The sequence below is a fragment of the Thamnophis elegans genome, chromosome Z, assembly GCF_009769535.1.
Source record: "Thamnophis elegans isolate rThaEle1 chromosome Z, rThaEle1.pri, whole genome shotgun sequence".
In the NCBI taxonomy this organism is placed as follows: Eukaryota; Metazoa; Chordata; class Lepidosauria; order Squamata; family Colubridae; genus Thamnophis; species Thamnophis elegans.
Genome location: NC_045558.1, coordinates 115501103 through 115514646, shown reverse-complemented (window position 1 = coordinate 115514646; position 13544 = coordinate 115501103). Strand labels below are relative to the sequence as shown.

At 37.2% G+C, this 13544-nt stretch overlaps 1 protein-coding gene across 1 annotated transcript; it reads right to left on the bottom strand.

Annotated features, from left to right (window-relative positions):
* Positions 1-900: 900 nt before the first annotated feature.
* Positions 901-11544, bottom strand: PKMYT1 (protein kinase, membrane associated tyrosine/threonine 1). The gene is made up of 8 exons (XM_032234821.1): positions 11380-11544; positions 5540-5910; positions 4538-5028; positions 4253-4359; positions 3907-4079; positions 3197-3456; positions 2035-2133; positions 901-1590 (listed from the first exon to the last, which is right to left on the bottom strand). Exons 2-8 carry the CDS (start codon positions 5906-5908, stop codon positions 1344-1346), a joined length of 1746 nt encoding a protein of 581 aa, XP_032090712.1. The 5' UTR covers positions 5909-5910; positions 11380-11544; the 3' UTR covers positions 901-1343.
* Positions 11545-13544: the final 2000 nt, after the last annotated feature.

Sequence of the window (13544 nt, the reverse complement as noted above, 5' to 3'; positions counted from 1 at the left end):
CAGGCTGAAATTATATAATAAAGAATGATGGCATCAATGTATTTTTTGCCCCCTTGCTGGTTAAATGGCATAGGAAGTCCATATGTATTGTCTATTTAAGAGAAAGGAATGAAAGAATCTGCAGTGACTTTTTAACTTCAGTTTGGATTACAACATAATACAATATAGAGTCAGCCTACAGATGAGAACCACTATCTGAAACCAGATTGTCTTTCCTCACTCCCCAATTCTTCCTGTAGTGCCTTGGTTGGCTGCTATTTTTCCTACTAGCAAATATGCAGAAGAAAAATTATAGCCAGAAAAATCAGCTGCTTTGGTTGTGAGATATTGCATACATAAAATCAAAGCAGTCCCATTCTATGAGGCAGAACAGATGCCATAGAAGTAGGACAGGAATTGGTAATGTGGCAAATTTCATGCTGATACTGTACAGATTTTTTTTTGCTAACTGAATGATGCACATACATTCATCAGGCTTCCAATTGGATATTCCAAAACCAAAATACATGCATCCTAATTATCTCCTAATTGAAGCTTATTAAAGAATGACTACGCTTCCAGAAAAGCACATTTTTATCAATCACCAGTCACTTTTATCTCTACCTAATATGAATAGGGTATCTCATGTAATCTGATTGAAAAATCCTGAAACCAAGAGAGACACAAAAATATGGGTAGCCAATAATAATGTGCACAATTTACAATCACTTATCTAAAGGTCTGTATTTCAAGGTTTCTTTCCATTAAACATGAAACTCAAATAGCTTCCCTCATCATATATTAGACTTGGCTTTAAATAACATCTCCTTTAAGCCTTTTTTTTTCTTAATGGAGTTTTATTTTATAATCATGCTTTTTTAAAAAAGAAACAAACCAATTAGTGGAAATTATGAATGCTTTTAATATCATGAATTATAGCTACATTTGTAAATCCCCAGAATAAAAGATCATTGAGCCCCAAAACTCAAAGTCCAATTCCAAATGACAAAAAATATTTGATACAAAAAGAAAAAGACAAAAGCTTTAAAAAAAATCATATAGAAATCCTCATATTTTTATGAAAGTAGGATGCCTTTTACCTAAAATGGTGACAGATTATGATCTGCTTTCTACTATCAGAAAAATATTCTTAAATCATAAAGGCAAGAATATATAAAAAACAGCCTTATATATACTGACGTAGATAAAATATACACAGCAAAGCATCCTTAATAACTTGCCTTTCCTTCACTAGTCTGAAGTTGGTCAAACTTTGGTACCTCTGAGCATACTGACCTCTAGCACGCTAAAAAAAAATATGTTCCCCCCAAAAGGGCCTAAGCAGTCAGAAAATAGTTCCCCCGTCAGCTCTGACATTTTTGTTTTGGTGTTGTATAATCCTCAAATAAGCTTAGCAAATTTTTTGGCTCAAAAGTGGAGCACTCATCTGAGCATTGAAGTAAAACTGATTCCCATTTAACTTCTGTTTCATCATATGTTGGTGTGTGCTGCAATGTATTCGCAGGTAACATGTTTGATGAAGTGGGGCTGCTGCATGGGGACTTCAGACTAATGCGACTAAGGTTGGGACTTCCCTGGAGTGTAAAAGACCTATGAATGATTAAAAAAAGGAAGAAATTATGGAAACTTCACAATTTAGCAAGAAAGAAACTAAAATATTTGGCCTCTCCACAGTCTTAAGAGTCTTGGGAAAATCTTAAGCTTCAAAATACCACACTTTTATCGTTTCCTGAACAACTGAAAACATGCAAACTAAAGTATTAGGCCCGTGCTACAGTTGCTGCCTGGCTAAGCCATCAAACATTCTGAATATTATTTTGTATCTTTAGTTTGCAGGTGACTCTGCAAAAGTCTCCAGAAGTTTAGTTAGTTACTGACTAGTTTTAGACACAGTAAGCCTAGGTTTAAGTAATAGGACTTTACTGAATATTACACTTGCACAATCCTGTAAATCAAAACAAGCCAGATTATATCTGGTTATACATATATGAAAACAAATATTTCTTCATAGTCATTGCTTCAATAATATCTCACCTGCTTTTCCTGCAACGAGTCTGTTGGGGTGAGGGATGCCGTGGTGTGGAGGTGCTTCCTGCACATGGGCATATGGTAAGCAGCGGGGAACCAGGCTGTCTGGAAGAAAAATAAAAAGGAGGTTTTTAGGCTTAGCAAAACTCTGACAGATATATTGGAGAATGGGTGGGGAATTCAGACCAACACATATAATAAATGATGCACATCATGTTTGAACAAGTAGGCTGTGTTAGTTACTTGTTCCTCTTCTCCCTTTCATTCATCATATAAGCTCTAGGTAAAACAGACCTATTCTGTCCTTTAAGAAAAATGCAAATCATTTTCCCCAAAAGTTGAATTCTTAGCCAGAAATAATTTGAATTATCAGGGGATAATTATTTTTTGATAGGGCAATTGGTTATCCTTATCAATTAAAAAAGATGAAATTTTGTTGAAAAGCTAAATGAGTATTTTCAATTTTTTAAATACTTAAGACAATAATTGATGATAGCATTTCATAAGCTAAAACATTTCATAATAATTAGAGAAAATATCAGAAGAGCAATACATTCTCATATGAAAATTAGAATTGAATAAGTTTACTAATGTCATAAGTTGCCTTCAGGCTTGGATTGAATTTTTCTGGAGAATCATTATGACAACTATAAAAAAGCATTGGAGGATACTACTGCTTAGAATAGTGAGGTAGTTTCTCTCTCAAAGACTTGGTGCTATCCATTGGAAGCTCTTACTTGTCAGTTATGCTCTAAGCAGTAAATTGGGTAGGGCTCTTTACAATATGCTTCTTCAAGTCCTTTTAACAAGATAAACAATTTTCCTTTGTTTTGGGTTTCAGAGATGGCTAAAACCAGATAAGTTACTGCATGCATTTGAAGTGTTAGGGAATTAAGAAGTTCTAAAAAAGGCTGAGTGAATGGACTTTGTTTCATGTTAGTAATTCATCAATTCCAGTATCAAAAAAGATATTTTTCAATGGATTGTTGAGATTTGACCTTATCTGTTTTTCAAATTAGGCAAGCACTTCACTGACCTTAAAAAACACTAAGATTCATCTACCACTATTTTAATATATTTTGATGCAGGCCACTTGTTCATGTTCACTTTCTACTTCTGCTACATTTTAAGATAGGTAGAAAAGGGAATATGCTTCTCTCTAACTTACTTATCCAAGGACTGCAGCTCCACAGGGCAAGTGTGGTTATGTCCTTTACTTATCTCTGAAAGTTCAAATACATCATCGCCAAAGTTCTCCTTATCATCATCATCTTCTTCACCCCAGTCACTAGTTAGATTGCTGTTTTCCAGGGGAAGAAGAAAGGGTGAATGTGGTGGTGTGACTGGAACAGTCTTACGCCAAAAGAGCAACCACTGAGCTGGACGGTACAGAGCTCCCCAAAGCCATTGCATGAACCTGAGGAGAGTCTGTAATGAGCAAAAGGAAAATATTAAACTCTGAGAAAGAGATCAGCAGACACACCAAGCAGAAAACAACCATGAAATACAGCATCTCCTAAATTTGACAACAAAACAATCTAGAAAATGTTCTAGCATTAAATGATAATAAACATTTGGAATAAATCAGTGAATTTTGTACTAATAGGTACCAAAGAAATCCAAGAATTCAAGGAGAAGTAGAACCAGTTCAGTTTCATTCAATCACAGGTAAAAGTAATAAGTTAATAACAAGGATGGAAGTCATGACTATAGTTATAAGGAAGAGAGTGTTCTGGCAGAGTGTATGGAGTATTTATTTTTAAAATGTTTAACCAATTTTGAAGCAAATGTACATAAAAATGAAGTCACCGAAGAGGTGTAGTTAAATGTTGCTTTAAAATTTGGACCATAACAATGTCTGCCTAAATTCATGCTTACCTTGTACACGGAGACACCCTGCTGGATCCCAGAGTGTGCTAACAACACAAGTTTTCGCCACCTCTCAGTTTTTTGCATAAGACTAGAATTAAGCAACATCTCTACTGAGGGCCGGAGAAGATGATTGGGTTCCAACATGGCAACTAGGAGTTTTTGCAGCTCAACTGAGAGACCTGAAATGGAAAGGAAGATTCAGTCACCTATCTTTAATTGTGTGGCATACTGCATTTTTCATTTCATCTTCACTTGATCATTCTGCTTTTCAGTTTGCCTGCTTAAGAGATTGCCAGCAGAATTCTTGAATGTAGATATTATACAGAGAGATGTCTCCTTTGCTGCTGCTCACCTGCAGTGAATTCAGGGGGCAAATAACCCTGTCGAAGTTGCTGCCAGCCTTTACCTCCATTGGGGAGCTCCATATTACAGGCAATTTCTAGAATAGTTATGCCAAGACTGGGAAGAAAGAAAGACATATATCAAGCAACTGAAACAAGCAGCACTATTAAACTATATCACTGATTTTTAATACCCATGGTTAGCAACATTTGAGGAAAATGAGCAAACCCTATGCAAGAATCACCATTCCTAGCACCAAAAAATCTAGCTCTCATCTTCTCATCACATCCCACACCTGAAAACATCAGCAGCTTTGGTATATTCTCCACAGAGCAGTTCCGGTGCCATGTAGCGTGGATCCCCTTCTTGAGCATCTTTCAGATCCCCAGAGTCCAACTTCAGCATTAGCCCAAAGTCACCCAACTTACAGACATTGGTAGATGATAGAAAGATGTTAGCTGGCTTGATATCCATGTGTAGAAGGTTACGACTATGTAAATGACGCAGTCCTTGAAGCATATCCCAGAGAAAGGTCTGAACTTGCCATTCGGACAGAGGGCCATATTCCTCACAGTACTGCAACAGTGTGCCCGGGCATAACTCTGTCTGGATGTAGAGTTGACCACGCTCCTCCCAAGCCTGTACAAAGCTCACACAGTTGGGATGGTGCCCCACATGCTCGTGCTTGCGCACCTCAGCCAATTTGCGCTGCCTGTCACCCTCACCCCGGAAAGGTTCCACAGAACGCTTCACTGCATACAACTGACCATCTTCACGAGACCGTACCTATAAGAGAGAAGAGTGATGAACTTGGACAGTCCACAGAAATGTTTTAAATTAAGAATCCCACCTGATAATCTCAACATTCAAATGAGGAATGGTACCATTTTGTGCCAAAAATATTAAGTTTCTCTGACAGGGAGTAGTGTTTATATCATGTAATTAGATTGCAAATAAATGTTTTATTTGTTGTAAGTACTAAGGCAGCCAAAATTAAATCACAAATATTTAAAAGACCGTCATCTGAAACGCAAACATTTCTAGAAGAGGTACTTTCAAACAATTACACAAGTTACACTTAAAGACAGAAGAATATCTCTGCCCAAACAAAAGTTCAATATGTTTCAAACCTCTTTGAAATTGAGAATATGATCCCAATACTTTTCTTCCAGTCACCACATAGACCTGCAGAATGTGGAATTTCCATTTAGCTGTCCCAACTATACTCCATTAATATAGTCTCCATTAATTTCTATAATCTTATCAGCCACTAATCATTAGTTGATGACCCCCTTACCTTATATACTTCCCCAAAAGATCCTCGTCCCAAACAGCTGAGTTTCTGAAAACATTGCTTGAAAAACAACTCTCTTTTAGAGGCATCATATAGATGACTATGTAGAGGCGATTTCTGCTTGTGCAAGTCATGAAAGGAAACACTACGTGGCTGGAGCTTGGTCCAAGGCTGCAGACGGCGGTCAGAGAAAATTCGGCTCACAGTTAATGTACTCTTGTGACGTGGTCGTGGAGGAAGGGTATAGCTGAGTGGTTGGCGGGTCTTTTTGATGGAAAAACTGCATTCTGCTTCTTTGAAGAAGGCAGGCACGGGCAGAGGAATATGGCTCAATTGAGACTCAGCACCTGAACAGTCAAGAGCTACCGGCATCTCTGAAAGTAGGAAGTGCAATCAGTAAGATTGTGCAATATCTTCTTTTATAGCCTAACCCATAAAGCATCAGGTTTTGGTGCTAGGCTTTTCCTCAGGTTCATCAATTATACAAACTGAATAGTCAGCATGGTCACAAATTATTCCACATATTTAATCTAACTGGAATAATATAGATCATGATGTATATTGAATTTAAACCATTTTTTCACACAACATAATAGCATATTAGACAGATACACTGTTACAGTCAGTGACCATAAGTAAAAAGAAAACAAAACAAACAAAGAATAAAATGTAATAAGCATCCTTACATTGTTCATCTTAATTTGTATGAATGTAAGTAAATATATTTAACAAAACTATGAAATTCTTAGAGTTAATATAAATAGCCAAACCTATAAAGCCTATTAACTATGCTTCTGTCTGCCTTGTTTATTTCTTCCTTAGTTAGATGCACGGAATAAAATAAGTAGTAGCATATTTAGAAACATTATAGGCTGAGAGATTTTACTGCTATTATGGCCCAAACAAATGCTTCTTTATTTCTAGCTTACAATTCTGGAAACAACCTTTGATAGTAATAATTTCAATGTTTTCAGTTTTTTTGCAGCAAGATTCTCTTTATTTTATCCTTTAAAAGCTTTAGTAACAATCATGCTTTTCAAATAGCATTAGATTTCCCTCTGAGAAAATCAATGCTCTGTGGTCTGCTATCTCCAAATCCTGGCCATTTGAATAGTATTTCAGGTAAACTGGATTTCATCTATCTGCTGCAGGGGTCCAGGATCCATCAATAACAGTCATGAAATTTCTTAATGATTCCTGATAAGACAGGTGACATTCAAATGAAACTGGCAAATATGACTTGTTAGTTTCTAGAGGCACTCAAAGCACATCTGTCAGCAGAAGTATAAATTGAACAAGCAATAAATGGAACATGTTGGAGATATAAGTTTCAAATTATTGATTTATTCTACTAGTTTCTTGTTTACATAATCCATCATAAAGTACTTAAAAAAAGAAGTAATCATATATGCTTTTCGGTGATAATTTCTACTGAAAATAATGGGGATTACTTAATGGTAATGGGCAGCATGATGACTCAGTGGTTAAGACACTGGGCTTGTTGATTGGAAAACCAACAGCCCAGGTTTGAGACCCGGATGCCAGGAGACTGGGTGACCTCTTCCTTGCCTCAGCTCTTGACAACTAGCAGTTTGAAAGCATGCAAATGAGAAATAAATAGGTACCACTTCGATGGAAAGGTAACAATGCTCTGTGATGTCACGTTGGCCACATGACTGCGGGAATGTCTTCGGACAGTGTTGGTTCAATAGTCTGGAAACCAGATAAGCACCCCCCTATAGTTAGCAACGTCTAGGGAGAGTAAAATCCACAGGGAATTTTTTAGCTTTACTTTTACTTAAGAATAAATATTACAGAGTGCACTATGTGCTCTCTTATCCAATATGGCAACCGTAATTGTGTATAATGTTTTGTTTAAAAGACACAAACATTTCTATAGTGCTCAGAGCATCAGACTAATAGGACTCCAAATGTGGTTATGAAGCTGGTTCTACATATAATGGAACAAATCTCACCAAAATATTCTAGCAGATCTGACCAAAATATTTTATAAAATAATATAAAAATGGTCCAACAAGTATTTTTAGATAATAGAGTGATCACTGGACTCCATCTGGAGTAAAATCAAATTTACAAGGATGTTATAAGCATTAAAAGAGGTATTTAGAAGAAGCAGTTGAGTTAATAGGAATTCTTTTCTGACAGAACTACAAATCTGAAGTAGAGGGTCTGAATTAAATTATCCCTTAAAAATATTCTCTACTAATCCTGCTGCTTATATTCCAGCCTGTTATTAGTTCACATAAACACAATGGGTCTGGCTATAGATTTTCCACACTATAATCTCCTCCTCCTCGTTTTTAAACTGAAAAAATTACAACTTAAAGAATGGTACATACTCTAGGTAGCCCTCTCTTAACTTCTATTTGTTCAGAAACCATTTCAAGTTACTTCATTACTAGCCTTTTAGCTAGCCTCTCCCTGATCAATCACCGTTATAACATTATAACAAATTTCTCCTCTTCCACCAATTCTTCATTTGCTCTGCCACTTCTGATGCTGTTCTACTGTTGTTCCTTCAACCTCATACTGAGAGGAAAAGGCAATACAAATACCTGAAATATTTTGGAGTAAATATCCAAAACCAGAGCTTATGTAAAACATCTTTAAACTGGGGGTATAATTTGATTTCACTCTCGACTCCCTAGTCATATTTAACTTTCTCCTTAGTTTCCTTTATGTCATTCTTGCACTTATCTAAACAGCTTCTTGGGCTGCTAAAATGACAACCCTTTCTTTGATACTTTGTCCCATTGATAGATGGAAGATTTTATCCATGTCCAAATAACTGATCCATGGAAGTGAATTTGTCTACACTGTAGATAAATTAAAAAGAATTAAAGAAATTTTGGTCTATTCTAACATGTACTGTGATTATCTGCCAAACCAATTTTCCTGACTATTTCTCATCAGGTGTGAACAGGAGGGTCTCAGCACTGAGAAGAATCTAACAAAATTGCACATTTAATGCAGCAAAGTTCATCTCCTGATCCTTGGACAAGACACTGTGATGGAAATCTTCCAAAATATTTGTCCACTTTTCCGTGTAGAGAGAAAACTTGACCAGATACAGTAAACCAATTCTACTTTATTGCAAGGTATTGTATTAACAAAATCTTGCATGTCTGAAAGTATAAATTTCCCACTGTCTTTACAGCCCAAGAAACTAGGGAGGGCTCTCTTCAGAGCCTCTTGCTTTGTCCACTATCCAGCAATGACTTATGTCCTCTCTTATCCAATCATTCTATAGACAACATCTCTTTGCCCAAGTTTCCAGGGTCTTTCCCACATACCATTACAATATTAGAGGGTATAAGTTTATTGGGTAACAAAATGCAATCATCATTGGATTCTACCTTTACTAAAGTTAGTTCTATGGCTTTCTTTGTACTCTAGCCCAGGGGTCCCCAACACTTGGTCTTTGGCCCTTTTGGAACTGGGTTGTGGAAGTGGTGGGTGAATGTGTGCATGTGAAGCTGCATTTGTGAAAGCAGGATGAAACCATCCCTTCTCCCTCACTGCTGCCACTGCCAGTCCACCGAGCCGGAAATGTTGGAGACTGCCACTCTAGCCCACATGACTAATTCACTTATGGGGTGTGGCCTATAGATTTTTCCAGAACATCAACTTGCTCTATGATCATGGGTCACTTTTTAAAGTCTGAATTATTTTACAGAATTCTAATGAACATAAAACTGAATTTCAATGTACAAGAACTGTGTACTGTAATTTTTTGAAACAGTTAAATAAAGACAGAATGAGGAAATAATTCATTCAATAAATTATTTATTCCCCTTGAAAAAAAACCAAATATTTTATCTAACACCCCACCCAGAGAAAGTCCATCTTTCATCTATAACACGTCAAATGCAAAAGAAACACTTATTTCTCCAATCCTAATACATTAGTTCTAAGCTTTTGAAACTTTTCTGCTTTCTCATGTTCTACCCATCAGTATTAATGCTAATATACATGGAATTAATTCTTCTCAATGCCTCTTGCTATATGCACACAACATACTGTCGAATGATTAATTTTAATTTACTTAACAAATTCAAATTGTGTTTGCACAACACTATCAAAACTAAAATATTGGCTTGATTAAAATATGATCGGCTAATCCATGGCACAATGCATTATGTGAATCTTTATTGAGTCACCTTTTTCTGCAAGTCCCTTCTCAAAGCTACCAGTATGTTCCATGAAATCTTAATTTCCTTTAATCTCAACCTCTAATGTGATTAAAGGTAAATAAGCAAAACTGAAATGTCTATTTTCCACTAGCCATTCTTAATTTGCCTCGTCTTCCTCTAATATTCCTATTATTCTAAATCTAGATTATAAATATCTTTGGAAAGATAATTGCACTTATAATTTGCATTACACAAAAGCAAAGTTACCCTTGAGTTAATCTTAACTCTTGATGACTACAGAACATTAATCTGGTGGTATTTTTAGTAATAGTTCAAAATTGGTTGGCTATTGCCTCTTTCAAGAATAATTTTCTAATTTAGCCAACTCAAGTACTATCTAGAAGCTTCCCATACAACAGCGGATGATCAGCTTCCAAGCCTTCCCAAAGACAAGCAAATGCTGCCATCCGCTAAAACATAAGAAATAAATTCTGCTAGGTACAATATCCCAATAGTAACTTTCAACAGTCTGGCCTCCTTTTGTTGAAGTATTGGCAAACATTACTTCATCCTAGCTATTTGTCAATTAACTGGGAATAGTGAAAGGTGTCATCCAGTGGTCCGAATGACACCAAATTGAAAAGATCTAACACACAAGAGAAAACATAGATAGTATAACCTATATTATAAGTTGAATTCCTAAAGCCGGAGTAAGCCTCCAGTTCCTGTCATCTGGAGTCAACCTGATTGTGGTTATACTTGAGACAATTGGAACTGAACACATACCTTATTAGAGTGGCATTATTTATATAGGTAGAGTGGATAAGCTGCAGTCCCATTTATTTTGTCCTTTTTTTCCTCTAGTTCAAGGCATATAACTACTATTTGCACCATTTTTTACCTCATAACAAGCCCAAGGGAAAGGTTGCAATGAGGCAATTATTGGCCTAAAGCCACATGGGTTTTTCTTGACCAAGGGGAGATTTGAAGCTGGGTTTTGCCTCAAAACTGACAAAACCAAGTGTGTATGGAGCTGAAGACCAATTCCCTGAATTTGGGAGAAAAAACCTTTACTTGTGTGGGGTGTCAGCGATAAGTCAATAAATAAGTGATCAGTCAGTAAAATATACTGATTGCATGGGAAGTTTGAACAATGGAAAACATTGATTCTAGATAACATTTCACAAGTGACAAATGTATGGGTTACATTATTTTTCACCAAGTAGATTAATATCTTTCTTTGAAAGTTGCAAGTCCTTGTATTCAAGGACTTTGAAAATATGCTTTCTATTTGCGGTTGCTGAAAAGGCAAGTTCTCCCATACCAAAAGAAATTACGTTGGGTAAAAGAAAAGAAAAACATGCTTTCTTACACATTGAAGATTAGCCAAGACAGTCAAGTTAAATAAGATAAAGTAACCATTATTGTCACACACACACATTCACACCTATACATACACACAAACACACACACCAAATGTACTAATATTGTCTTTAAAATGCTAACAAAGCAGCCTAAAATTTGAGGCAGTAGGGTCGTCCTGCTCCACTCCCCTTCACAACAACAGCGACCGACTACACCTTCTCCAAAGAGTATCTGGCTGGGTTGTTTGCACCCTTTCCTCAATAGCTTAGTCGGTTCCACCAACTACCTCTCTTCTCCTGGAAAAAACTTCGGGGACTCTCCTACCTCTCTCAACTCTTCCTCCGTCCCAATCCCCTCGGAGTCACGAAAGAAGTTCAAGAGCTCGGATTCTCCGGGAGTTCCCAGACGCAGCAATCCCGGCTTTTTTCTCTCTTCCTCTCCTCCTCTGAGGAGCGCGCCAAGCTTCCGAGAAGGGAACCCAACGCTCCGCGCTCGCGCCAAAATTCCAAACGGCCTCGCCCATTTCCGCTTACGTCATAATTGCGACGCATACGCGCCTGCGCAGGCACCTGCGCTTTTTTTAAAAAAAAAAAAACTTGAGAAAAGACCACCCACTAAAGAGACTCGTCGTCCACTCGTTTGGCAATTGAGTCCCTCTTTTATAATGCCGCCTGATGTGGTCCTCAGATTCGCCTGTCCCTTGTTTTGTTTGTCTCCCCCATCTTTTTAAAAGACGGTTGTTATAATAATAATAATTATTATTATAATTTTTAATCTCAGGCGACATCGTTCTGTATTTATATTGTTTTTATCGTTTGCTGCAAAACTCAGGGCTATCACAGGGTGGCGGAAAGTGAAGTGTTCTGCATAAATACAGCAGTCTTGGTTAAAAGACGAATATTTGCTATGCTCATTTGTCTGTGATGAAACTTTATGTTTGACTTCTTGGCTCTGTTTGAACGATGATGCGTCAGGCTCAGTAGAGCCCTATTTCGTCAGTAAAAAACATTAATACCATGAAACAAATATCTAAAACTCCGCAATATTTATGTCATGGTGCCATGAAATATTTTGTCTCTGGGAAAAAAAGATCCATTTGTATCAGTGGGATTTAGGATTGTACTATCAATTTTTAAAATTGCATGTATTGTTTCTAAAATATATTATCTGCAATATAGACCTTAGATTGATAAGAGTTTATGTGGATAAAAAAGAAATAGAGCAATTGACAACTGCTAAGTAGTTGGAAAGGATGCGGTGGCTCAGTGGCTAAGACAACAGAAAGGTCAGCAGTTCGGTGGTTCGAATCCCTAGCGCTGCATACAAAGTGAGCTCCCGTTACTTGTCCCAGCTTCTGCCAATCTTGCAGTTCGAAAGCATGTAAAATGCAAGTAGAAAAATAGGAACCACGTTTGGTGGGAAGGTAATAGCGTTTCCACCTTCGGTATTTAGTCATGCCGGCCACATGGCCACAGAGATGTCTTTGGATAGCGCTGGCTCTTCAGCTTTGTAAGAGAGATGAGTACTACCCACTAGAGTCGAGAACGACTAACATATATGTGCGAGGGGAACCTTTACCTTTATATTACAACTAGTTGGAACCAGCTTGAGAGCCAGTTTGATGTAGTGGTTATGGCATTAGGATAGAAACCTGGAGATGTCTTAAGCACATAGCCAGCTGGTTGACTTGGGCCAATCATTTTTTTTCCTCAGCCCTTGGAAGGAGGCAAAGGCAAACCATTTCTGAAAAACCTTGCCAAGAAAACTGCAGATTTCCAAGTAGTCTGAGAATCAGACACCGTTGAATGGAAGAAAAAAAAATCTGATAAAAAATTAATGTATGTTAGAGCAAAGGATATAAACACTAAGTTTTAAGATAGTTTGCAAATTATGGAAGTTTGAAAGAGCCACTTTACTGTACTTGTTAAAATGTTGCATTAAAAAGAATGAGCTCAAATTCATCAGCATAAGATCTAGCTGGTGATTTTGGGCTAGTCACACTCAGTCTCTTCCCAATCCACATCACAGGTTTGTTGTTTGGAAACAATCCAGAAACACTACATAAGGCCTTTATAAATGTTATAATGTATATGATGTATAAAAGTTATAAATGTATATAATAATACCATATGATATAATGTAAACACCATTTGTCCCAGATTAGGCAATTAAGACATGCTTTTTTGTTATCTATTTTGGGGTTTTCAGAAATTGCTTGATTTTGGCTTCCTGGGGGCGTGGCCTGTTGCCGAGGAGGGCTCCACCGAGCTCCTCAGAGATCTGGTCTGTATATCTAAATAAGATCATAGATAGCACCCCTTTTTGGCTAAGAAAGGGGCAGGGAGGATAGCTCCGTAGGCTAGGGTCTATTCGTAAGCCACAGCCTTTTTTCTTTTTTGGCTGTGGAAAGAGATTAGATCCAGCCGAAGCGGAGCGTTTATCTCCAGCCATTTCTTCTCAGCTGCCTTTTTTTTTTGGCAGCCCCAGAC

What these genes read in the sequence shown, in the direction of transcription:
- PKMYT1 (XM_032234821.1), bottom strand. Translation starts at nt 5,908, where the DNA reads ATGCCGGTAGCTCTTGACTGTTCAGGTGCTGAGTCTCAATTGAGCCAT. An exon ending in CTTTTGGGGAAGTATATAAG is followed by an intron (nt 5,029 to 5,539) that starts GTAAGGGGGTCA and finishes TCTCTCTTATAG; the next exon opens with GTACGGTCTCGTGAAGATGG. An exon ending in ACTCGTTGCAGGAAAAGCAG is followed by an intron (nt 1,591 to 2,034) that starts GTGAGATATTAT and finishes AATCATTCATAG; the next exon opens with GTCTTTTACACTCCAGGGAA.